The 25,664-nt window shown below is 44.1% G+C and overlaps 1 protein-coding gene across 3 annotated transcripts in view; it reads left to right on the top strand.

Annotated features, from left to right (window-relative positions):
• The window catches only part of PKP1 (plakophilin 1), a 112,837-nt gene that overhangs the window by 29,607 nt on the left and 57,566 nt on the right, over window positions 1-25,664 (top strand). For all 3 annotated transcript variants that reach the window (XM_056557744.1, XM_056557742.1, XM_056557743.1), the window contains 4 exons: window positions 9,736-10,184; window positions 10,664-10,811; window positions 11,001-11,208; window positions 19,093-19,270. In XM_056557744.1, coding sequence (XP_056413719.1) covers window positions 9,736-10,184; window positions 10,664-10,811; window positions 11,001-11,208; window positions 19,093-19,270 — 983 coding nt within the window. The remainder of the gene's footprint in view (window positions 1-9,735; window positions 10,185-10,663; window positions 10,812-11,000; window positions 11,209-19,092; window positions 19,271-25,664) is intronic.

The following is a 25,664-nucleotide window of genomic DNA, read 5'->3' as shown; positions in this document are numbered from 1 at the left end:
AGTTAAACAGATTTGTAAATTATTTCTATTAAAAAATCTTAATCCTTCCAATAGTTATTAGCTTCTGAAGTTTCTGTCTAACTGCTCGATGATGATGTCACATCCCGAGAGCTGTGCATAATGGGAGAATATCCCCATAGGAACTGCACAGCTCCCGGGACGTGAGTCATCAGAGAGCAGTTAGGCAGAAACTCAACTTCAGAAGCTAATAACTATTGGAAGGATTAAGATTTTTTTAATAGAAGTAATTTACAAATCTGTTTAACTTTCCGGAGCCAGTTGATATATATAAAAAAAAGTTTTGGCCTGGAATACCCCTTTAAAAGTAGAATTATAAAAGTAAAAAAATAAATAAATAAAATAACAGTGAATTAACCCCTTTCCTCATAAGTTTGAATCACCTCCCTTTTCCCATAAAAAAAAATATATATATATATGTGTGTGTGTGTGTGTGTGTGTATATATATATATATATATATATATATATATATATATATGTGTGTGTGTGTAAACAAAAATAAACATAAACATGTGGTATCTCCACGTGTGTAAATGTCTAAACTATAAAAATATAATGTAAGCTAAACAGCACGGTCAATAGCGTATACATAAATACCATATTGCATACTTTGTCTAACCTAAAAAATGTATAAAAAAAATCAAAAAGTCCCATGAAAACAAAAATGATACCGATAAACACTAGAGATCGCAAAAAATGAACCATCCCACATCACTGAATATGGAAAAATAAAAAAGGGATAGGGGTCAAAAGACGACTATTTTAAAGGTACTAAGTTTGGTGCAAAAAATAATTATAAAAATAATTTTTTAACAAAAGTAAAACAAAATTGAACCTATATAAGTTGGGACTGTATCCACCTTTTCCAGCCCACCGGAGCACTTGAAAGCTGTACTTATTTATGCAGGCTAAAGTCAGCAACTGCCGAGCCGAGAAGTTTGTGACGAATCGAATCACTGTATGATCGCTCATCTCTTATTTGGACCTACAGAATAAAGAGAATGTATCATTTTTACAGAAAAAAATTCACTGCGTAGAAACAAAAGCCAGCAACATTTTCAAAATGGCATGTTTTTTTTTATTGTCCCACAGATAATTTTTTTTTTTATTTCACCGTAGATTTTGTGGTGAAATTATTGAGGTCATTACAAAGTAAAATTGATAGCCCAAAACAAACACACTCTCATATAGGTCATAGAAGGTGAGGAGAAAAGAATCCTTAAAGCATTCCTATCATCTCCCCCAAATAATAAAAAAAACTGTTGTGTTTAGTCCCTATATTTCTAATAAAATCCGCTTACATCAATTGCAGTCTGGATTCTCATCTTCTCTCATGCAGGGGGCGTGTCCCTCTTCTGCCCTCACTCTACATGACTAAACTTACGCCCTCACTGTGTCAGCCAATCACTGCAGGCTGCTCTGTAATCCTTTCATCTCTATCTCCTCATCCTCTGATCCTCTTACATATTGTGTGACTGGCTGGTATTTGTGGTCCCCTACACACAATATCTTATGCAATATGAAAGAGGAGCAGAGGATAATGTATATAATCCTCTTCTCCTCTTACATATTGCATAATGGGACTACAGTTCACAGCCAGTCGTGTACTCTGACTGGGAAAGAGCTATAGCCCCAGACACTACCTGTGACAGACGAGCAGCTGCAGCACAGCGCCCGGTGTGAGGTGGAAATTTGCGCCCCGTGCAGACTTGCGCCCGCTCCTCCCCTCTGCTCTCTGAAGATTTCCAAAGCTAGAGCTGGGTAGAGGACAGAGCGAAGGCAGAGCAGGGGGAGAGAGGAGGTAAACATCCCACTCATCTCCCCTCCTCCAGCTCTGCCTTCGGAGGATGCAGGTCTGCATGGGATAAAGGACGTACACAGCTCCCTCATCTATCTCCTCCCTGAGCTCTGTCTGTGTTCACTGAACGGGAGGATGACAAGGTGCACGGGCTGGGGATTTATAGACTGCAGAGGCTGGGGAATAAATCTCGGACAGGGGATGATTTCTATGTGTAAAGGGGGGGGGGCACTCATGAATGACACATGCTGGGAGTTGTAGTCCCTGTTGTGTGTGTGTGTGTGTGTATGCTAGTGTTTCCCACTTGGAGGCACCCTGGTTGGGAAACACTGATGTATTCCCTGTAGAGGTGTGGTTAACTACAACCCCCAGGAGACTTCTGAGAGACAATAGAGGTGTTGGTGAACTACAACATTTAGAAATATATTTATTTTATAGCGATCTATTGAATTGAACAAAAAAAATGTTTGTGATTATTTAAAGGGGTACTCCAGTTGAAAATTTTTTTTTCTAATCACCTGATGCCAGAAAGTTAAATAGATATGTAAATTACTTCTATTTAAAAAATCTTAGGCTAGTTCACATCACGATTTAACCATCCGATTATCGGACCGTAAAATCGTATGAAATCAGATTGCAAAATATCTGTCACGATGCCGGCTGGCAGGTAGTGGATCCTCTGTGCCAGAGAGGGATTGGCGTGGACCGTGCTAGTGGACCGGTTCTAAGCCACTACTGGTTTTCACCAGAGCCCGCCGCAAAGCGGAATGGTCTTGCTGCGGCGGTAGTGACCAGGTCGTATCCACTAGCAACGGCTCACCTCTCTGGCTGCTGAAGATAGGCGCGGTACAAGGGAGTAGGCAGAAGCAAGGTCGGACGTAGCAGAAGGTCGGGGCAGGCAGCAAGGATCGTAGTCAGGGGCAACGGCAGAAGGTCTGGAACACAGGCTAGGAACACACAAGGAACGCTTTCACTGGCACAATGGCAACAAGATCCGGCAAGGGAGTGCAGGGGAAGTGAGGTGATATAGGGAAGTGCACAGGTGAACACACTAATTGGAACCACTGCGCCAATCAGCGGCGCAGTGGCCCTTTAAATCGCAGAGACCCGGCGCGCGCGCGCCCTAGGGAGCGGGGCCGCGCGCGCCGGGACAGAACAGACGGAGAGCGAGTAAGGTACGGGAGCCGGGGTGCGCATCGCGAGCGGGCGCTACCCGCATCGCGAATCGCATCCCGGCTGGCAGCGGAATCGCAGCGCCCCGGGTCAGAGGATGTGACCGGAGCGCTGCAGCGGGGAGAGTGAAGCGAGCGCTCCGGGGAGGAGCGGGGACCCGGAGCGCTCGGCGTAACAGTACCCCCCCCCTTGGGTCTCCCCCTCTTCTTAGAGCCTGAGAACCTGAGGAGCAGACTTTTGTCAAGGATGTTGTCCTCAGGTTCCCAGGATCTCTCTTCAGGACCACAACCCTCCCAGTCCACTAAAAAAAAAGTTTTCCCTCTGACCTTTTTGGAAGCTAAGATCTCTTTGACAGAGAAGATGTCCGAGGAGCCGGAAACAGGAGTGGGAGGAACAGATTTGGGAGAAAAACGGTTGAGGATGAGTGGTTTGAGAAGAGAGACGTGAAAGGCATTAGGGATACGAAGAGAAGGAGGAAGAAGAAGTTTATAAGAGACAGGATTAATTTGACACAAAATTTTGAAAGGACCAAGATAGCGTGGTCCCAACTTGTAGCTAGGGACACGGAAGCGGACATATTTAGCGGAGAGCCATACCTTGTCTCCAGGGGAAAAAACGGGAGGAGCTCTTCTTTTCTTATCCGCGAATTTCTTCATGCGTGATGAAGCCTGTAAGAGAGAATTTTGGGTCTCTCTCCATATGATGGAAAGGTCACGAGAAATTTCATCCACAGCGGGCAGACCAGAGGGCAAGGGAGTAGGGAGGGGGGGAAGAGGGTGACGGCCGTACACCACGAAAAATGGGGATTTGGAGGAAGATTCAGAGACCCTGAAGTTATACGAGAATTCGGCCCATGGGAGGAGATCTGCCCAGTCATCCTGGCGGGAGGAAACAAAATGTCGCAAATAATCACCCAAGATCTGGTTAATTCTTTCTACTTGTCCATTGGACTGGGGATGATATGCAGAAGAAAAATTTAATTTAATCTTGAGTTGTTTACAGAGAGCCCTCCAGAATTTAGACACGAATTGGACACCTCTATCCGAGACAATCTGCGTAGGCAACCCGTGAAGACGAAAAATGTGTACAAAAAATTGTTTAGCCAACTGAGGCGCAGAAGGAAGACCAGGAAGAGGGATGAAATGTGCCATTTTGGAGAATCGATCAACGACCACCCAAATAACAGTGTTGCCACGGGAAGGGGGTAAATCAGTAATAAAATCCATACCAATCAGAGACCAAGGCTGTTCGGGGACAGGCAGAGGATGAAGAAAACCAGCGGGCTTCTGGCGAGGAGTCTTATCCCGGGCACAGATAGTGCAGGCTCGCACAAAGTCCACAACATCCGTCTCCAGAGTCGGCCACCAATAGAAGCGGGAGATGAGTTGCACAGATTTCTTGATGCCCGCATGACCTGCGAGATGGGAGGAGTGACCCCATTTGAGGATTCCGAGGCGTTGGCGTGGAGAAACAAAGGTCTTTCCTGGAGGAGTCTGCCTGATGGAGGCAGGAGAAGTGGAGATCAGGCAGTCAGGTGGAATGATGTGTTGCGGAGAGAGTTCAACTTCTGAGGCATCCGAGGAACGAGAGAGAGCATCGGCCCTAATGTTCTTATCGGCAGGACGAAAGTGAATCTCAAAATTAAATCGGGCAAAGAACAGAGACCACCGAGCCTGGCGAGGATTCAGCCGTTGGGCAGACTGGAGGTAGGAGAGGTTCTTGTGGTCGGTGTAGATAATAACAGGAAAACTTGATCCCTCCAGCAGATGCCTCCATTCCTCAAGTGCTAATTTAATGGCTAGAAGCTCTCGATCCCCGATGGAGTAGTTCCTCTCCGCTGGAGAGAAGGTCCTAGAGAAAAAACCACAAGTGACAGCATGCCCGGAGGAATTTTTTTGTAGAAGAACAGCTCCAGCTCCCACTGAGGAGGCATCAACCTCCAATAGGAAGGGTTTGGAAGGGTCAGGTCTGGAGAGGACGGGAGCCGAAGAAAAGGCAGACTTGAGTCGTTTAAAGGCGTCTTCTGCTTGAGGAGGCCAGGACTTGGGATCAGCATTTTTTTTGGTTAAAGCCACGATAGGAGCCACAATGGTAGAAAAATGTGGAATAAATTGCCTGTAATAATTGGCGAACCCCAAAAAGCGTTGGATAGCACGGAGTCCGGAGGGGCGTGGCCAATCTAAGACGGCAGAGAGTTTGTCTGGATCCATCTGTAGTCCCTGGCCAGAGACCAAATATCCTAGAAAAGGAAGAGATTGGCATTCAAACAGACATTTCTCAATTTTGGCATAGAGTTGATTGTCACGAAGTCTCTGAAGAACCATACGGACATGCTGGCGGTGTTCTTCCAGATTGGCAGAAAAAATCAGGATATCGTCCAGATATACAACAACACAGGAGTATAACAGATCACGAAAAATTTCATTGACAAAGTCTTGGAAGACGGCAGGGGCGTTGCACAGGCCAAAGGGCATGACCAGATACTCAAAGTGTCCATCTCTGGTGTTAAATGCCGTTTTCCACTCATCCCCCTCTCTGATGCGGATGAGGTTATAGGCGCCTCTTAAGTCCAATTTAGTAAAGATGTGGGCACCTTGGAGGCGATCAAAGAGTTCAGAGATGAGGGGTAAGGGGTAGCGGTTCTTAACCGTGATCTTATTAAGACCGCGGTAGTCAATGCAAGGACGTAGGGAGCCATCTTTTTTGGACACAAAGAAAAATCCGGCTCCGGCAGGAGAGGAGGATTTACGGATAAAGCCCTTTTTTAGATTCTCCTGGACGTATTCAGACATGGCAAGAGTCTCTGGGGCAGAGAGAGGATAAATTCTGCCCCGGGGTGGAGTAGTGCCCGGGAGGAGGTCGATAGGACAATCATAAGGCCTGTGAGGAGGTAGAGTCTCAGCTTGTTTTTTGCAGAAAACATCCGCGAAGTCCATATAGGCCTTAGGGAGACCGGTTACTGGAGGAACCACAGAGTTATGGCAAGGGTTACTGGGAACCGGTTTTAGACAGTTCTTGGAACAAGAGGACCCCCAACTCTTGATCTCCCCAGTGGACCAATCCAAGGTTGGGGAATGAAGTTGAAGCCAGGGAAGTCCAAGGAGAATTTCCGAGGTGCAATTGGGGAGGACCAAAAGTTCAATCCTCTCGTGATGAGATCCGATGCTCATAAGAAGGGGCTCCGTGCGGAAACGTATGGTACAGTCCAATCTTTCATTATTTACACAATTGATGTAGAGGGGTCTGGCGAGACTGGTCACCGGGATGTTGAACCTGTTGACGAGAGAGGCCAAAATAAAATTTCCTGCAGATCCAGAGTCCAAGAAGGCCACAGTAGAGAAGGAGAAGGCAGAGGCAGACATCCGCACAGGCACAGTAAGACGTGGAGAAGCAGAGTAGACATCAAGGACTGTCTCACTTTTGTGCGGAGTCAGCGTACGTCTTTCCAGGCGGGGAGGACGGATAGGACAATCCCTCAGGAAGTGTTCGGTACTAGCACAGTACAGGCAGAGGTTCTCCATACGGCGTCGTGTCCTCTCTTGAGGTGTCAGACGAGACCGGTCGACCTGCATAGCCTCCACGGCGGGAGGCACAGGAACAGATTGCAGGGGACCAGAGGAGAGAGGAGCCGAGGAGAAGAAACGCCTCGTGCGAACAGAGTCCATATCTTGGCGGAGTTCCTGACGCCTTTCGGAAAAACGCATGTCAATGCGAGTGGCTAGGTGAATAAGTTCATGTAGATTAGCAGGAATTTCTCGTGCGGCCAGAACATCTTTAATGTTGCTGGATAGGCCTTTTTTGAAGGTCGCGCAGAGGGCCTCATTATTCCAGGACAATTCTGAAGCAAGAGTACGGAATTGTACGGCATACTCGCCAACGGAAGAATTACCCTGGACCAGATTCAACAGGGCAGTCTCAGCAGAAGAGGCTCGGGCAGGTTCCTCAAAGACACTTCGGATTTCCGAGAAGAAGGAGTGTACAGAGGCAGTGACGGGGTCATTGCGGTCCCAGAGCGGTGTGGCCCATGACAGGGCTTTTCCGGACAGAAGGCTGACTACGAAAGCCACCTTAGACCTTTCAGTGGGAAACAGGTCCGACATCATCTCCAGATGCAGGGAACATTGGGAAAGAAAGCCACGGCAAAACTTAGAGTCCCCATCAAATTTATCCGGCAAGGATAGGCGTAGCCCAGGAGCGGCCACTCGCTGCGGAGGAGGTGCAGGAGCTGGCGGAGGAGATGACTGCTGAAGCTGTGGTAGTAACTGTTGTAGCATAACGGTCAGTTGAGACAGCTGTTGGCCTTGTTGCGCTATCTGTTGTGACTGCTGGGCGACCACCGTGGTGAGGTCAGCGACAACTGGCAGAGGAACTTCAGCGGGATCCATGGCCGGATCTACTGTCACGATGCCGGCTGGCAGGTAGTGGATCCTCTGTGCCAGAGAGGGATTGGCGTGGACCGTGCTAGTGGACCGGTTCTAAGCCACTACTGGTTTTCACCAGAGCCCGCCGCAAAGCGGGATGGTCTTGCTGCGGCGGTAGTGACCAGGTCGTATCCACTAGCAACGGCTCACCTCTCTGGCTGCTGAAGATAGGCGCGGTACAAGGGAGTAGGCAGAAGCAAGGTCGGACGTAGCAGAAGGTCGGGGCAGGCAGCAAGGATCGTAGTCAGGGGCAACGGCAGAAGGTCTGGAACACAGGCTAGGAACACACAAGGAACGCTTTCACTGGCACAATGGCAACAAGATCCGGCAAGGGAGTGCAGGGGAAGTGAGGTGATATAGGGAAGTGCACAGGTGAACACACTAATTGGAACCACTGCGCCAATCAGCGGCGCAGTGGCCCTTTAAATCGCAGAGACCCGGCGCGCGCGCGCCCTAGGGAGCGGGGCCGCGCGCGCCGGGACAGAACAGACGGAGAGCGAGTAAGGTACGGGAGCCGGGGTGCGCATCGCGAGCGGGCGCTACCCGCATCGCGAATCGCATCCCGGCTGGCAGCGGAATCGCAGCGCCCCGGGTCAGAGGATGTGACCGGAGCGCTGCAGCGGGGAGAGTGAAGCGAGCGCTCCGGGGAGGAGCGGGGACCCGGAGCGCTCGGCGTAACAATATCGTATATAATCGTATGTAAAGATTTCTTTGCTATCCGATTTTAAAATCGTATCCAAAAATTGTACAGATGAAAACTCCATCCGATTTTCAATAAAAATCTGATCCTGTTTTTAAAATTAATATGTATGCCAATGGCAATAAAGTTTTATATATATTTGAAGTGTATGTGTTTTGAAGTCTACTGCGCATGCGTACAAAAAAAATTGTGTGCAATTAATCTGATAGAATCGCACAGTCACACGATTCCATGCGATATACATAGACATCAATAATGAAAAAAAAAACAGACACTATTTTAATCCGATTTTTAATCTCGTGGAAAAATCGTGCTCAACCACGATTTTACCTCCAATCTTAAATGAATTGATGTCAATGGATACAACTTGGCATGCAGATTTGTACGATTTCAAAGTTAAAAATCATGAGAAGTAGGATGGTAAAATCTTGATGTGAATGCACCCTTAATCCTTCCAGTACTTATCAGCTGTTGTATACTACAGAGGAAGTTGTATAGTGCTTTTAGGTCTGACCACAGTGCTCTCTGTTGTAACCTCTATCCACATCAGGAACTGTCCAGAGCAGGAGAGGTTTGCTATTGGGATTTGATTGTACTCTATACAGTTCCTAAAATGGACAGAGGTGTCATCAGAGAGCACTGTGGTCAGACAGAAAAGCACTATACAACATCCTCTGTAGCATACAGCAGCTGATAAGTACTGGAAGGATTAATATTTTTAAATAGAAGTAATTTTACAAACGTTTTGGCACCAGTTGATTTAAAAAAATGTGTTTTCTTTTTCCAGGGTTAAAGAGGACCAGTGGCCAACCCCAAAAAATGAGGTAGCTTAGAGTACCCTGATCACACACCTTTCTACAGTTTCCTAATGCGCCCTCCTGTTATCAAGATATGTGGGTTTATAGTTTGTCTGACAATACAAGGGAATGTCAGAGGGTCTTGAAATTAATTTTAATAATGGGCGTGATTATCAGGGAATGGGTGGGATTATACTTTCAAAGGGTGTGTATTAGGCATACACGCCCCTTTATGTAAAACATTCAGACTCCCTGACTGTATAACCCCTCCCATCAACTGGTCAATCTCATTACTAAACTCAAGTCCATGCCCATCTGCTGATTCTCTGGGTTGTCAGACACACTAGAACCCTCATATCTCAGGAATGGAAGGGTGTATCAAAAAACTCTAAAAAGCTGTTTAATCAGGGTTCCCGAAGTAATTTAATAACAGTAAAATCAGGAGAGGACCTTGCGCTCATTCCTCCTTTGTCTGTTTTAGTAAATGCTTCCTATGAAATAACCGTTCTGGAACATCTTTTCTTTTAGCTCTGACTGATAGCTCAGTTATTCTATAAATGTGTGATCAACCAATGAAATCTGGTAAGAATGAATAGAAGTATTTTCTAAAACAAGCATGTCAGGAGGGGCCACAGGTCCTTAAATTTAGCAATATATGTTTTTATCAAACTTCTCAAAATCTGCGTTTTTTTTTTTTTTTTTATTTAAATTTTTTTGCTAAAAAAAACTCTGCCTGGAAAAGTAAAAAATACAGCTATTATTATTAATGATATCAGAAGAAGAGAAAAACTTTCATCTTTGCTTTTTCTTCCCTTACTTTTTTGAAGCCTCAGTACAATGGGACTCTGAAGAAGGAGAACAAGCGCTTTAGCTCACAAAGTCAATTTGACAATTGGGGCCGACAACAGTACATATCTTTGGGAAGTCCAGTTAGTCCAGGAAATGATTATGGCCACATACAAACCCTGAAGAGCAGTAGAAGTGAACCTGACCTTACAGGTCCAAATATGAAAGCCACATTGAGACGGCAGAACCTCTATAATGCACAGAACCAGTATGCTCAGCAGCAACGACCTGGAAGGGGAGGTGTCCAGAACTCAAGCTTCTACAGTCATCAAAGTGCACAGCAATGGAAGCAAGCAAGTGTTCCCCCAACGCGTACACCATCTTCCATTTCTGCTACACAACGGCAGCATTTTCACAGCACAATGCAGAGAAATGATGCATGTTATAATCCGAAGCAGGAACACTATGGTGGCATACAGGTACCATCCAGGTTAGTAAGTAAGGATTATCCGCTTCATTGTGACCTGCAGTGATATTTGTCATAAGGTTTCTTTTCCCTTTTTCAATATATTCTACGATTAGACTATGTTCACATAGTGGAATGTCCCACGGAAATGTGCCACACACTAGGACCATGCTAGAAAAGCACTGTCTCATAGTCGTAATCCACAAAAACATAGAACATTTTTTTTTTTTTAATTTTCAAACCCCCGAATCAGGATTTCTGCACCAGATCTTGCTGCTGTGGAAATTCTACCATGTGAACAGAGCCGCAGAATCCCATTGAAATTATAGACATTCTGCTGCATTCATTCTGCCGTGTGAACATGGCCTTAAACTTCCTAAACATTATAAAGGCACAATTGTTAATCTCTATTTCAAAATGTAACCCAATTTAGTTAGATCATTAACTTTAACTATTCTGTGTCACAGCACTAGTTACATTTTTACTACTAATTGTTATTGCAGGATGGACTCCAGAGATGACTTTGATGGAGCTACTATGACCATAGAGCGAGCAGTGGAGCTTCTTGGAGGTCCAAATGATAAATACCAGACATCTGGAGCCAACTACATACAACATACTTGCTATCAAGATGAGAATGCTAAAAGTCTGGTATGTCTTGTACTCAGGTTGACATAGCTAAGCATAGACAACAGATGTATTATTATAATATTATTATACTATTATTATACTAGCCTAATAGACATTGTCAGGGGTGCACTAGCAGTACAATCGGTAATTTCAAATCAGTTGTTTTAAATCAATATACATCACAAATAATTTAGCATTTTTTTTCCACAGGTTAACCAGTACAATGGCATCCAGAAACTAATAAACCTTTTCAAGAGTTCCAATCAAAATGTGCAGCTAGCAGCAGCTGGGGCTTTAAGAAATCTTGTTTTTAAAAACAATGCAAATAAAATTGAAACAAGTCGTCATGGAGGCGTGTCTGAGGCAGTCAATCTGTTGAGAAAGACTCCCAACCAAGAGATTCAAAAGCAAATAACAGGTCAGAAGTGTGCTGTAAGATATACATGCTAGCTTGAGAAATGCATGTTTGAGTTCTAAACTAATATCCAAAAGGGCTTAACCATACTTGTGTATTTTGATCAGTACATTCTCTGTATTTGTAAGTCAAAACAAGATATAGAATATGGCAGAGAAAGGGCTTATTGAAAAGATTTACACTTTTTTTTCTCTCCTTTTTGCTTATTTATACTGTACCACATAAAAAGATTGATACATAAAATGAGGATGCTGGGACTAGGGGAGAATACAGTATGTGTAAATGGGGTAGTGACTGGCTCAATGGTAGGAAACAAAGGGTAGTTATTGGTGAAATGTATTCATATTGGGTCACAATTATTGTTATTACTGGAGCTCTACAGGGGTTAGTATTGTTCCTCTTCTTTTTAAAGCTTATTAATGACATTGTAGATGGCTTACAGAGTAGAATTTCAATATTTGCAGATGATACTATGCTCTGGAAGTAAATCAACACACGAAAAGGCTAAAATATTATGATTATGTGCATGGGCCATGGCAACAAAATGTACACCTATGTGCTTAAAAAAACACTTCGTAAAACTGCCACTGAAAAGGACTTAGGGGTATGGTAGGACCATAAACTCAACTTTAGCAACCCTGCCAGTCAGTTGCTGTCAAGGCAATTAGTCATTGGATGCATCAAAAGAGGCCTAGATGCTCATGACAAGAACATATTTTTGCCTCTGTACAAATTAATACAGACCACACATGGAATATTCTGTTCAATTTTAGGTACCAGTATATGAAGGACGTGGCTGAACTAGAGCAAGTTTTAATTCTGATGATGCTGATGCCTTGCTAATGACCATTAGTAACAACCTGCATATTGAGAAAATAGTCCAATAGACAAAACGTTTGGGGGCCTCAGCGCAAAGAAAAGATGTGTTTTTCTAAAATAATTAATTTTGGATCAAAGAATTATGACCCATAAGTTTCAAAGTACTTCTATACCCTTTGAAGACTTATAAAGCAGAGGGGCTACTTAATGAAAGATCTTGGCAAATGTTGTTTAATCTAACATAGTGGCCACTTCACTCCCTAGTTCAATGTTTACTTGATTAAACTAAATAGTCTTGCCTTCTCCAGGATGCTTTCATGGAAACAATTCTGGAACCAATGCCATTATTAAAAATGACCACAAAGTTTTCTAGTGAGCGCCTCAGCTGTAGATTTGGCAATTCGGTTAGATTTGGCAATTTGTCATCTTAAATTTGGCACTAAATCAGTTTGTCTAATTCATTTTAACGAGCACTATGGCTTAAGCTTGGCTGGGCTATTTCCTGGCCGAAAATAAACTGTGTCCTATTCCTTTTAAGGGGTTTCATGTGTTTGAACAAGAATTGGCTAAAATATTACAAAGTGCTGCTGACAAAAAGAAGGATGTGATGTATGAGGTGGGGAGCAGTGCAGCCCTAACGCAAGCCCAAACCACTGTCCCTACCTACGTCCACCCTAAACAGCGCCACCCAACTGAGCAAAGGTCGCTATACAAGACAAAGTGCAAGCAGGTCAAGAATGGTCAAAAAGTCACGCAAAATGGGGTAGTCAGGTCACAGGCAGAGGTCAGTTAACAGAAACATTTGCAGAAGGGAATGCTAGTGCAGGAAGAAATAACACTTAACACGGGCAGTGTCTTGAGAAACATTGAGGACTTAAATAGCCCTTCTCTAGGAGGTGTGGGCACTGGAGCTGCAGCAAGTTTTCAAGACTTTTAAAGTAGATACATTTATGACATATATGTCATACTATGCACAGATCACTCATGAGGCACCCACTCTGGGGTTTTCTGAACCTGATTCTGAAAATGAAGAATATTGTGGATTGAACACATGTCACCTTGCTATTGCAATTATATCGGTGAAAGAACTATCCCATTTATCAAGAGCAAATTCTGCAAGCTGAAGGAACAATACCCTGTCACCTTACTTGTCTGAGACATAACATCTTACAAGATATTAACAAACAAGATATTGTACCACTGAGTTATTAAGGCCCCTTTCACACTGCCGTTGCTCCCCATTGAGAACAGCCGTTAAAGTGTTTTTTTTTTGTGTGACTTTAATGGCCATTCTTGTGACTGGGAGCAATGGGCAACAAGGGGTCTCAGCAGCCCCCATTTACTATTATGGGGGCCGCCGGGCTTCATTGTTTTTTTTTACGGGAATAGTGGGAGAAAAAGATGGCTCTTGCAGTAATTTTTCTCCCGCTATTCTCCCTGGCTCCCCTGATGCCCGTCACACTGCCGTGTTATAACTGCAGTGTAAAAGTAGCCTTACTCTCTGTTTGTCCATTAGACTTTGGATGGAAAGCTAAAAAAAAAAAAAATGACACAGAAACCCCCAATTTCCATTCTTCAAAATCTAGAGATAAATTAAACTCCTTGATCAGAGAACACAACAACATGAACACCATGCAGAGTACAATATGCATAATGAACAGTGTGGAAAATTCCTCAGCAGAAGGTAACTGAGAGACCGGAGGGCACCTTTTACTAAAATGGTTGACTACAACACAGAAAACAGTGTTACCCAGGGACGAAGGAAGATCAGTCATGAAATTCATTAATACTTGTGTCCAAGGTCAGTTCACTACTGGATACGAATAAAGTTCACCCATGAGACGTGCTCTAGAATAAATGCTGTAATATCCTGATCCAACACTGGCCACCAAAATTCTCAAGCTTAGTATCTTGTTGCTAGCAATTCCTGGATGGCCAGACAAATTTGAACTAGAACATTCTTCTAACAAACAAATTTGAAGTTTACTAGCCACAAAGGAATCTTATGGATTTTAAATTTCACTAGTCAAAACAGAAAAAGATGGTATATCTTAGGTAAGATGGGTTCAGGTTTAGAGTAGGGGAATGGCTGGTGGAGAAACTGCGGGACAAGGCATCAGCCTCAATGTTCTTAGAGCCAGGATGGTAGGTTATTGTAAAGTCAAATTGGGTGAAAAACAAAGCCAAGTGAGCTTGTCAGGGATTGACACACTAAGCTGATTCTAAAAAGGATCAGTGAGTATAAGTGACCTGATGTTGGGTCCCTTCCAGGAAATAATGCCACTCCTCGAAAGCCCGTTTGATCGCTAATATCTTTTTCTTGGAAACTGAGAACTTCCTAGAGAATAAGGCGCAGATCCGTATGGGAGAGGGTTCCTTGAGACCAAACAGTTTCCCCATCCACCTCAGAAGCAGCCTCCACAACAGTAAGGCTAGGTTCACACTACAGAATTTCCGACTGCAATTCCGCTTTGAAATTACAGGCAGAAATTCCGCTTACTAAAATGTATAGTGTAGTGAATGGGTTTCCGTTCACAAATTCACACTTCGGAATTTGTGAAGCGGAATTTGTGAACGGAAAATCCGCTTGAAAATTTCCGCCTGAAGAATGGCGTTGCTCATTCTTCAGGCGGAAATACTCGTGGAACATATTACAGTCTATTTGAGACTGCAGTGTCCACATGGTCCTAGCGCTGACTGATTCAGTCGGCGCTGGCCGCACTCGGAATCTCCGGGCGGAAATTTTCTGCCCGGAGATTCCGCAGTTTGACCCTAGCCTAAAAAGTTGGGTCTGATCAGGTTGTATTAACACTGGATCTTAAGTAAAACATTTCTTTTAAAGCCTCCACAGCTTCAAGTTGCAAATTTAAATAGTCCGTCCCTTTCCTGATCATATGTCAATGGTTTAGCTATTACCAAAAATGTTTTAATGAATCTACAAATATAGTTTGTGAATCCCAGGAAACACTGCACTGTTTTAAGAGAAGAAAGACTGATGAACTACAACCTGGATCTTGGCAGGATTTATACAAAACGCATTTGGAGTCATAATGTACCCTAACAAAGGCATACCCTGTACTCAAAACATTAAAAGTTTTGCAAACAACTGATTCTGGAACTGAAACTTTTCATACACGTACATTAATATGTTGTCTAAGTATCCATGAATCTCCATACAAAAACAAGAAACAGATCGTTTTACAAAGTTTTGGAAAACAGCTGGGGCATTACTGAGGCTGAAGGGCATTACAAGGTGCTTGAAATGCACCACAGGTGTGTTTAATGCCGGTCTCCATTCGTCACCCTCTTGGATGTGAACTAGTTTGTAAACCCTACGCAAATCTATTTCTGTATAAGCCGGAGATCTGGTGTGTTCCATGAGCCAGTGCGGGCTTCTGTGTCTTTTGTGCTTGCTTACACAAATCTAGTTTGGTAAACTAACATTTAACTAGACAAATCAGGGATGAGAGGCAGTGGTTACTGAATTTTACGGTCTGGCTTTGGCTCTTCACTGCCTTTGGCCAGACCACACGTCCTGAGTTTGGTCTCCTGCCTGTCCAGCAGAAGACCAAAGTCTGTGCTTTTGACGGAATGCGGTCTGGACCAGAAGGGAGACCCCTAACGGCCAGATTTATAAGGTTGCTCATCACACCCCCTCCTATAGACATGAATGGAGGGGGCGTGGTGTGACATCATGACCAAGGTCGCCTGAACCTGGTGTTCTGATCGCGGTGGGTCTGGCCACTGGACCCTCCCTGGAGATCAGACATCTTATACTTTGCTTAGGGGATAAGATGTCTAGGGGCGGAGTACCCCCTTAACCCCTTAAGGACTCAGCCCATTTGGGCCTTAAGGACAATTTTATTTTTACGTTTTCGTTTTTTCCTCCTTGCCTTCAAAAAATCATAACTCTTTTATATTTTCACCTACAGACTAGTATGAGGGCTTATTTTTTGCATGACCAGTTGTCCTTTGTAATGCCATCACTCACTTTACCATAAAAGGTATGATGCAACCAAAAAAATACTATTTGTGTGGGTAAATGAAAAAGAAAACCGCAATTTAGCAAATTTTGGAAGGTTTCATTTTCACGCCATACAATCAAAAAAAATCATAACTCTTTAAAATTTTAACCTAAAATTCTATATGATGGCTTATTTTTTGCATCACTAATTCTTATTTGTAATGACATTAGTCATTTTACCCAAAAATCTACAGTGCATCGGGAAAAAATATCAATGTGCGACAAAATTGATGAAAGAACTCTATTTTGTAAGTTTTGGGGGCTTCCGTTTTTACGCAGTACAGTACGCAGTACAAAAATGACACCTTATCTTTACTCTGTAGGTCCATACGGTTAAAATGATACCCTACTTATATACGTTTGATTTTGTATCACTTCAGAAAAAAATCATGAATACATGCAGGAAAATTTATACGTTTAAAATGGTCATCTTCTGACCCCTATAACTTTTTATTTTTCTGTGTTCAGGGCGCTATATGGGCTAATTTTTTGCGCCGTGATCTGAAGTTTTTAGCGGTACCATTTTTGTTTTGATCACTTTTTATTCCATTTTTGTGGTATAAAAAGTGATCAAAAATGCGCTATTTTGGAATTTGGAATTTTTTTGCGCGTACGCCATTGAACGTGCGGTTTAAAAAGCAGTATATTTTTATAATTCGGACATTTCCGCACGCGGCGATACCACATATGTTTATTTTTATTTACACTGTTTTTTTTATTCTTGGAAATGCCGGGTGATTCAAACTTTTATTAGGGGAAGGGATAATTGAAAGGGTTAATGATTTTTTTACACTTTTCTTATGCAATATTATAGCTCCTATAGGGGGCTATAACATTGCATTAACTGATCCTTTACACTGATTGATGCATCTCCATAGGAATGGATCAATCAGTGTTTTCGGCGATTGAATGCTCAAGCCTGGATCTCAGGCTTGAAGCATTCATTCGGCGATCGGACAGCACAGGACAACGTAAGAAGACCTCCTCCTGTGCTACAGCTGTTCGGGATGCCGCGATTATACCGCGGCGATCCCGAACAGCTTCCTGAGCTAGCCGGGCACTTTTACTTTCGGCTCAACTTTGAGCGCGCGGCTAAAGGGTTAATAGCGCGCGGCACCGCGATCAGTGCCGCGCGCTATTAGCGGCGTGTCCCGACTTCAATATGACGCCAGGCCCGCCGCGATATGCTATCGCAGGACCGGGACCCAGGACGTACCCATACGTCCTGGGTCCTTAAGGGGTTAAAATGATACCCATGATAACATACATTCCTATTACTGTTGCGCTTAAAAAAAAATCGCTAACTTTTTAACCAAATTAGTACGTTTAAAATCCCCCTATTTTGAAGACCTATAACTTTTTTTTCTTTTTCCGTGTAAGCGGCGGTATGAGGGCTCATTTTTTGCAACGTGACCTGTACTTTATTGATACCATATTTGCTTATATAAAACTTTGAATACATTTTTTATCAATTTTTTGGGGAATAAAATGTTATAAAAAAAAATCAGCTATTTTGAACTTTTTTAAATTTATTTATTACGTTCACTTTTTCACCATACGGTATCATTAACATTTTATTTTAATAGTTTGGATATTTACGCATGCGGTGATACCAAATATGTATATAACATATATATATATATTTTTTTTTACACTTTTTGGGGGTGAAATAGGGAAAATGGGACAATTTACGTTTTTATTGGGGGAGGGGTTTTTTCACATTTTTTTTACTTTTATTTTTACACTTTAATAGTCCCCATAGGGGACTATTAATAGCAATCATTTGATTGCCAATACTGTTCAGTGCTATGCATAGGACATAGCACTGATCAGTATTATCGGTCATCTTTTGCTCTGGTCTGCTCGATCGCAGACCAGAGCAAAAGACCCGTGGAAGGCAGCAGAGGCAGGTGAGGGGACCTCCGTCTGCCGTTCTGGATGATCGGATCGCTGCTGCAGCGCTGCCGGCGATCCGATCATCCATTTTAGTGACCGCGATGCTACAGACGGCGGACATCCGTGCAATCGCATTGGAATGATTGATGCAGAATCCGTTTTTACGAACTTCTGCTGCAGAATTCCATTAAAGTCAATGGGGCTTGATATCTGCATGCAGATAATAATGTATACAGATTCCGCACAAATTTTGACTGTTCAGTTAAAGTCTATCTTTTTAGACCTGGTTCACACAGCAGTTTCTGCACTGAATTCTGCATGGAATTCTGCATGAAAATTAGGCATGAATTTATAGCCAGTACACTTTCATGGAATTCCACTGTCCCATCCACACAGCAGAATTTCTGTTTCAGATTTTTTACTGCAGGAATTTAATTGAAGTGAATGGGAGACCGCGATGGCAGACCACAATTTTCAGTCAGTGTCAAAAATCTGACGTTCTGAGAAAATGACCAGGTTGTAGTCGCTAGCTGACTACGATTGGGTCTGCACCCCCATAAAGGTTAATGGGTCCGTACATGTACTTGCACAGATACGATTTCAGCCAATTTGAACTTCTGAAATCGTATCTGTGAAGTGGACACTCGTGATGTGAACCCAGCCTAAATATACAGTCTCTGCTTATCCCCCATTCCCACCCCCTAGTTTGTTTGATTTTTTTCTTCTTGGCCTCCAGAGATGACATGTTGATCCATGTGACCACTGCAGCCTATCATTGTCTGTCAATGATCTTACCAATCAAAGCAAAAAACGTATGAACACAGCCGGACTTGCCTGTGCTACTAGCTCCTCAGCATGTCTTGTCCGCTTTCAGGGGATTACTTCTCTAGCACAGAGCACTAGTAAAATGTGGCTCACATCTGACAATGTGGCTGATCGGGGGGGGGGGGGTTGACCACTGGGACGCCCCTGTGGTTTCCTACCCAGCAACCGGCCCTGTGTACAGAGCCGTGATGACCACCGCACAAAACAGTGGTCTACAAGCCCACTCCATGCATTATTATGAAAGTGTCAGAAATACACCAGCAGTTTTTTTTTTTTTTTTTTTGTTTGTTGAATTTATAAATAGTATACTGTTTCTTATACAGGTTTGCTTTGGAATTTGTCCTCTACTGAGCAGCTGAAGGACGAACTAGTTAAAGAAGCCCTTCCTGTGCTGAATGAATGTGTAGTGATGCCATTTGCTGGTGGGACTGATAACTCTATGTCTGGTCAGAAGAGTTCATTGGATCCTGAAATATTCTTCAATGCAACTGGTTGTTTAAGGTAATACATGTAAAAGCAGATTATTTTTTCGTCCTTCTAAAGTTAAACCTTTTATTGGATTTTTTTTTTTTAAACTTATTTGTTTTTCCAGGGAACTTGTATGGGCAATCATTTGAAGCTGATCAGGAGGCTAAGGTGTAGGCCTCTTCCTGCCATGGCAACAGGTCAACTGACCTGAACCCCTATACCAGCAGTATAATGTGCTTCAAATTGACTTTTTTAGATGTCACTGTCAACTTTGACATCGCCATCTAAAGGGTTAATAGCAGCAATCGCATCAGGATCCCCTCCATACACCCTTACTGGCCCCATGCGGATGTAAATGTTGGAGTATGCCCCATGCTGATGTAAATATAGGGGTATTCCAACTTATAACACTTATTACCTATCCACAGAATATTGGATGTGTATTCCTCTTTAAATATAGAAAGTAGAAGAAAAAAACAGGGATATGCGCCCCTAGTGAAGGATGTTTATAGGTGAGATAAAAACAAGTTAAGTTGTAACACTCACCTATTTTCGTTGTGCTGAGAGCACAACATCTGTGATAGCCTTAGGTGATGTCTCAGGTCTGCAGCCACGGTCCTCTGGAGCAAAGGTGATGTCCCAGCAGTGTAAATAACAAGAAAAAGGCAAAAGTTGGGCCGTTGGTGGCCCAACTTTTGCCTTTTTCTTGTTATTTATTCCTCTTTAAAGGAATGCACATGTCACGCCCCGCCCCCGTGACATCACACCCCGTCCTCTCAATGAAAGTCTATGGGAAGGGGGCGTGATGGCTGTCACACCCCCTCCCATAGACTTGCATTGAGGGGCGGGGCGTGACATCACTGATGCGGAGTGTCCCAAGGGGGCAAGTGCGAACACGGAAGCCCGCTCCCAGCATTCGGAACATTTAGTTCCGGAAGGTGGGGAGCAGACTAACCCTTTTAAATTCTTTTTTAGTGTCTTTTTATACAAAACTTTTGACATGTCACAGAGACATCCAAAAAGAATGACAGCATTAAAAGTAGTGCAAAAACCTTGTTTATTCAGTACAAAAGTGCTTCCTAATAATGTACAAAGTGCTTTGTATCGGCCTTAGGATAGGCCTTTATTGCATCAGTGGCCAATTACAACACCATTATGGCCTATGATGAGGCCAAAATGTAACACTTTGCTCTTTATTAGGACTTACTTAGTATGTTTGGAGTGAACAAATGTATTTTTGTGCACTATTTTTTATGCTGTTGGTCTTTCTTTTGGGTGTCGATGCTGGGATATGGGACTATTGGCTGACAGGCTTTGCATCCTTTTCCTTATCCTAGAATGATAGATAGCCATTTTATGCTTTTGGATTGTTTTGATCTTTTTGATTTTTGTTGCAGGGTCAGGTCAAAAGTTTTGATCAGATACAATTCTGTATGCCATAGGCAACTGATGAGCACTTGTTCATTTGCACATGCTATCTGAGTTTATATGTGATATTGATGTACAGTCAGGTCCATAAATATTGGGAAATAAACACAATTCTAACATTTTTGGCTCTATACACCACCACAATGGATTTGAAATGAAACAAACAAGATGTGCTTTAACTACAGATTGTCAGCTTTAATTTGAGGTTATTTACATCCATATCCGGTGAACAGTGTAGTAATTACAACAGTTTGCAAATGTGCCTCCCACTTGTTAAGGGACCAAAAGTAATGCGACAGAATAATAATCAAACTTTTACTTTTTAATACTTGGTTGAAAATCCTTTGCAGTCAATTACAGCCTGAAGTCTGGAACGCATAGACATCACCAGGTGCTGGGTTTCATCCCTGGTGATGCTCTGCCAGGCCTCTACTGCAACTGTCTTCAGTTCCTGCTTCTTCTTGGGGCATTGTCCCTTCAGTTTTGTCTTCAGCAAGTGAAATGCATGCTCAATCGGATTCTGGTCTGGTGATTGACTTGGCCATAGCATAACATTCCACTTCTTTCTCTTAAAAACCTCTTTGGTTGCTTTTGCAGTATGCTTTGGGTCATTATATAAAAAAAAAAAACTAAAAATAGACAATGACGGCTCACTCACACTTGTCACCGATTGCTAAATCCCAGTACCACCTTAAAATACCAATATTTATGCATAAACAGAAAAAGGTGGGGTTAGCCCCTCTAGGCTACACAGTCAGACTTGTCTAGAGATGTTTGGTTATATCTATAGTGGTATATACTACTATTGTATGCGTTTGTGTGCAATATGTTTATGGCGTTACCAAATTATGTAGTAAAATAATAAAATGCAGCAGTATATAATATTTGCCCCTATTGCAATAGTGTTATATCCCCTTTATGGTGCGTATTTATATTCGGAATCGACCGATTATCGGATTGGATGATACTATCGGCCGATATTCACGAATTTGTTAGTTATCGGTATCGGCATCTAACCTTACCGATAATGCGTCTTGCCCGCGACACCTGGGCCCAGAAAACGGTGCTGCTGGCTGCTTTTTTGCATCTCCCACACAGCCACGGCAGTCCTGTAAGAGAACCGCAGTGGCTGCCTGGGAGAGGCGCTTTGAACTCCGGCGTGGAACCCTGCTTGTCCTCAGTGTACAGAGCCCTGCTTGTTCTCAGTGTACAGAGCCCTGCTTGTTCTCAGTGTACAGAGCCCTGCTTGTCCTCAGGTACAGAACCCTGCTTGTCCTCAGTGTACAGAACCCTGCTTGTCCTCAGTGAACAGAACCCTGCTTGTCCTCAGTGTACAGAGCCCTGCTTGTCCTCAGTGCACAGAGCCCTGCTTGTCCTCAGTGCACAGAGCCCTGCATGTCCTCAGTGTACAGAGCCCTGCTTGTCCTCAGTGTACAGGGCCCTGCTTGTCCTCGGTGTACAGGGCCCTGCTTGTCCTCGGTGTACAGAGCCCTGCTTGTCCTCAGTGTACAGAGCCCTGCTTGTCCTCGGTGTACAGAGCCCTGCTTGTCCTCGGTGTACAGGGCCCTGCTTGTCCTCGGTGTACAGAGCCCTGCTTGTCCTCGGTGTACAGAGCCCTTCTTGTCCTCAGTGTACAGAGCCCTGCTTGTCCTCAGTGTACAGAGCCCTGCTTGTCCTCAGTGTACAGAGCCCTGCTTGTCCTCAGTGTACAGAGCCCTGCTTGTCCTCCGTGTACATGGCCCTGCTTTAAAATGCCCCAAAATTAAAATGCATGGAATATTGATATAAGTTATTTGCTATCGGCCTGAAAGTTAACAGGTTATCGGTATCGGCTCTAAAAAATCAATATCGGACTATCCCTAATTTATATATTTCACATACACTTGTGTATGTTTATTTATTACTTATTAAAAATTATAATACAATCCCCTTAGGAAGCCAGGGACCACCTTATAATACAATTTACCAAAACCCAGGGCACTAGGACCGGGGCACAAGATCCCTTATGGGAGGAGCTCCCTTAAAATTTTACTTTTATTGAGTAAATTATAAAACATATAAAGTTACAAAAGGTTAAAAACTTGGTGTCACAGGACCAGAGGTAACCATAAACTGGGCATAAACCCCTTGTGAGCAGTGTTTAGGGAACTGCAGTTTTCCTTATTGCTGGACCACTGTGGCACAATATAAAACCACTAATTTGCCGAAACTAGTAGGGGGGGGGGGGCAAATTAATGGTTTTATATTGGTCTCAACTGTCCATAGGATGTTGTTACAGAACTGTGAAGGCTCTAATGTGGTCTTCCTATTTTTGAGGCTCATCAATGGTTTACACCTTGTGGTGAACCCTCTATATTCACTCTGATGAAATCTTCTCTTGATTGTTGACACGCATACATCAACTCAGTAGGGACTCATTAGGGTTATAGGTTCAACTTGATGGACTCTGGTCTTTTTTTCAACCTTATGAACTATGTAACTAGGATGCCAGTCAGCAGACTTCGTCTGCCGGGTCTCCGGCACCGCCAGCTCGCCCGTTAGCTCGGCCACACTCCGATACCCCACTTTCTGTGGAAGGGTTCGAAGGAGTGATCCTGTGCGCTCAGGAATTCTTTACCAGTCAGCCAGCCTGTTGTCTGCATGATTTGCTGCTACGTCAAGTCAACTACCATACATTTTCCGCTCAGAGAACAGACGTTCAGGTAACCCACTGCCGAGGTGTAGTTCCGAGTGAGTCACCCCATGTTGCTCCATGGGCCTTATACAATGCACCCCATACTGGTCCGCAGGCTTCCCTCCTTTACCAGTTCCCTCTCTACATGTTATACCAATCAGACTGTGTCTGCTTGTTTCCTGTCCCACATACCTCCTTCATCTCTTGCATCTGCGGCAGCAGTTCTGGTGTGTGGCACCATTGGGAGATGGGATGTGGACGTTTCCTACAGGTTCCATGGCCTTTCACAGCAACAGCAGCACTCTCTGTTCCCCTTTCTACATTCAACGTTCAACATTGGCTGCTAGGGGCATGGTTGTGACTCACTGTTGGGTGCTGAGCCTGTCTTCCATGCTTGTTTTCCCCAAAATTTTACATTTTTAAAAAGGGTAATAGCAGAAAATACCCCTAAAAATTTGAAGCCCAATTTCTCCTGATTCAGAAAACACCCCATATGGGGGTGAAAAGTGCTCTGCTGGTGCACTACAGGTCTCGGAAGAGAAGGAGTCACATTTGGCTTTTTGAAAGCAAATTTTGCTCTGGGGGCATGCTGCATTTAGGAAGCCCCTATGGTGCCAGGACAGCAAAAAAAAACCACATGGCATACCATTTTGGAAACTAGACCCCTCGGGGAACGTAACAAGGGGTTAAGTGAACCTTTATACCCCACAGGTGTTTCACGACTTTTGCATATGTAAAAACAAAACATTTTTGCTTGTTTTCCCAAAAATGTAACATTTTTAAAAAGGGTAAAAGCAGAAAATACCCCCCAAAATTTGTAACACAATGTCTCCCGAGTACGGCGATACCTCATATGTGACCCTAAACTGTTGCCTTGAAATACGACAGGGCTCCAAAGTGAGAGCGCCATGCGCATTTGAGGCCTAGATTAGGGACTTGCATAGGGGTGAACATAGGGGAATTCTACGCCAGTGATTCCCAAACAGGGTGCCTCCAGCTGTTGCAAAACTCCCAGCATGCCTGGACAGTCAACGGCTGTCCGACAATACTGGGAGTTGTTGTTTTGCAACAGCTGGAGGCTCCGTTTTGGAAACAGTGGCGTACCAGACGCTTTCATTTTTATTGGGTAGAGGAGGGGGGCTGTGTAGGGGTATGTGTATATGTAGTGTTTTTTACTTTTTATTTTATTTTTTGTGGTAGTGTAGTGTAGTGTTTTTAGGGTACAGTCGCACGGACGGGGATTCACAGTAGTTTCTCGCTGGCAGTTTGAGCTGCGTCAGAAAATTTGCGGCAGCTCAAACTTGCAGCCAGATACTTACTGTAATCCTCCGCCCATGTGAGTGTACCCTGTACATTCACATTGGGGGAGGGACATCCAGCTGTTGCAAAACTACAACTCCCAGCATGCGCTGACAGACTGTACATGCTGAGAGTTTTAGTTTTGCAACAGCTGTAGGCACACTGGTTATGTATCACTGAGTTTGTGACCTAACTCAGTGTTTCACAACCAGTGTGCCTCCAGGTGTTGCAAAACTAAAACTCTCAGCAGTCAATGTACACCATGCACCGTACATGCTGGGAGTTGTAGTTTTGCAACAGCTGGAGGCACACCGGTCGTGAAACACTGAGTTAGGTAAAAAAAAAAACTCTTAAGTTTCACAACCAGTGTGCCTTCAGCTGTTGCAAAACTAAAACTCTCAGCAGTCACCGACAGCCAACGGGCATGCTGGGAGTTGTAGTTATGCAACCAGCAGATGCACCACTACAACTCCCAGCATGCACTTTAGCTGTTTGTGCAAGCTGGGAGTTGTAGTTATACAACAGCTGAAGGTACACTTTTCATAGAAAAAATGTGCCTCCAGCTGTTGCAAAACCATAAGTCCCAGCATGCCCATAAGGGAATGCTGGGAGTTGTGGTGGGCTGCCTCCTGCTGTTGCATAACAACAGCTCCCAGCATGCCCTTTTTGCATGCTGGGAGCTGTTGCTAAGCAACAGCAGGAGGCTGTCACTCACCTCCAATGATCCACACTGCAGGTCAGTCCCTTGTCGTCGTCGCCGCCGCCGCTGCTCCTGGGGCCCCGATCCCAACATTGACGCCGGGGATCGGGGTCCCCAGCACCCGGGGTGCACGTCCCGCACTCGCTCACGTCCTCCGGAAGAGGGGCGGAGCAGGTGCGGGAGTGACACCCGCAGCAGGCGCCCTGATTGGTCGGCCGGTAATCAGGGCGATCGTGAGGTGGCAACAGTGCCACCTCACCCCTGCAGGCTCTGGCTGTCCGGGGCCGTCAGAGATGGCCCCGAACAGCCAGTAATTCCGGGTCACC

Source organism: Hyla sarda, chromosome 2, assembly GCF_029499605.1.
Source record: "Hyla sarda isolate aHylSar1 chromosome 2, aHylSar1.hap1, whole genome shotgun sequence".
Classification (NCBI taxonomy): Eukaryota; Metazoa; Chordata; class Amphibia; order Anura; family Hylidae; genus Hyla; species Hyla sarda.
Note: the sequence above shows the minus strand (reverse complement) of the source record. Positions and strands in the feature narration are given on the sequence as shown.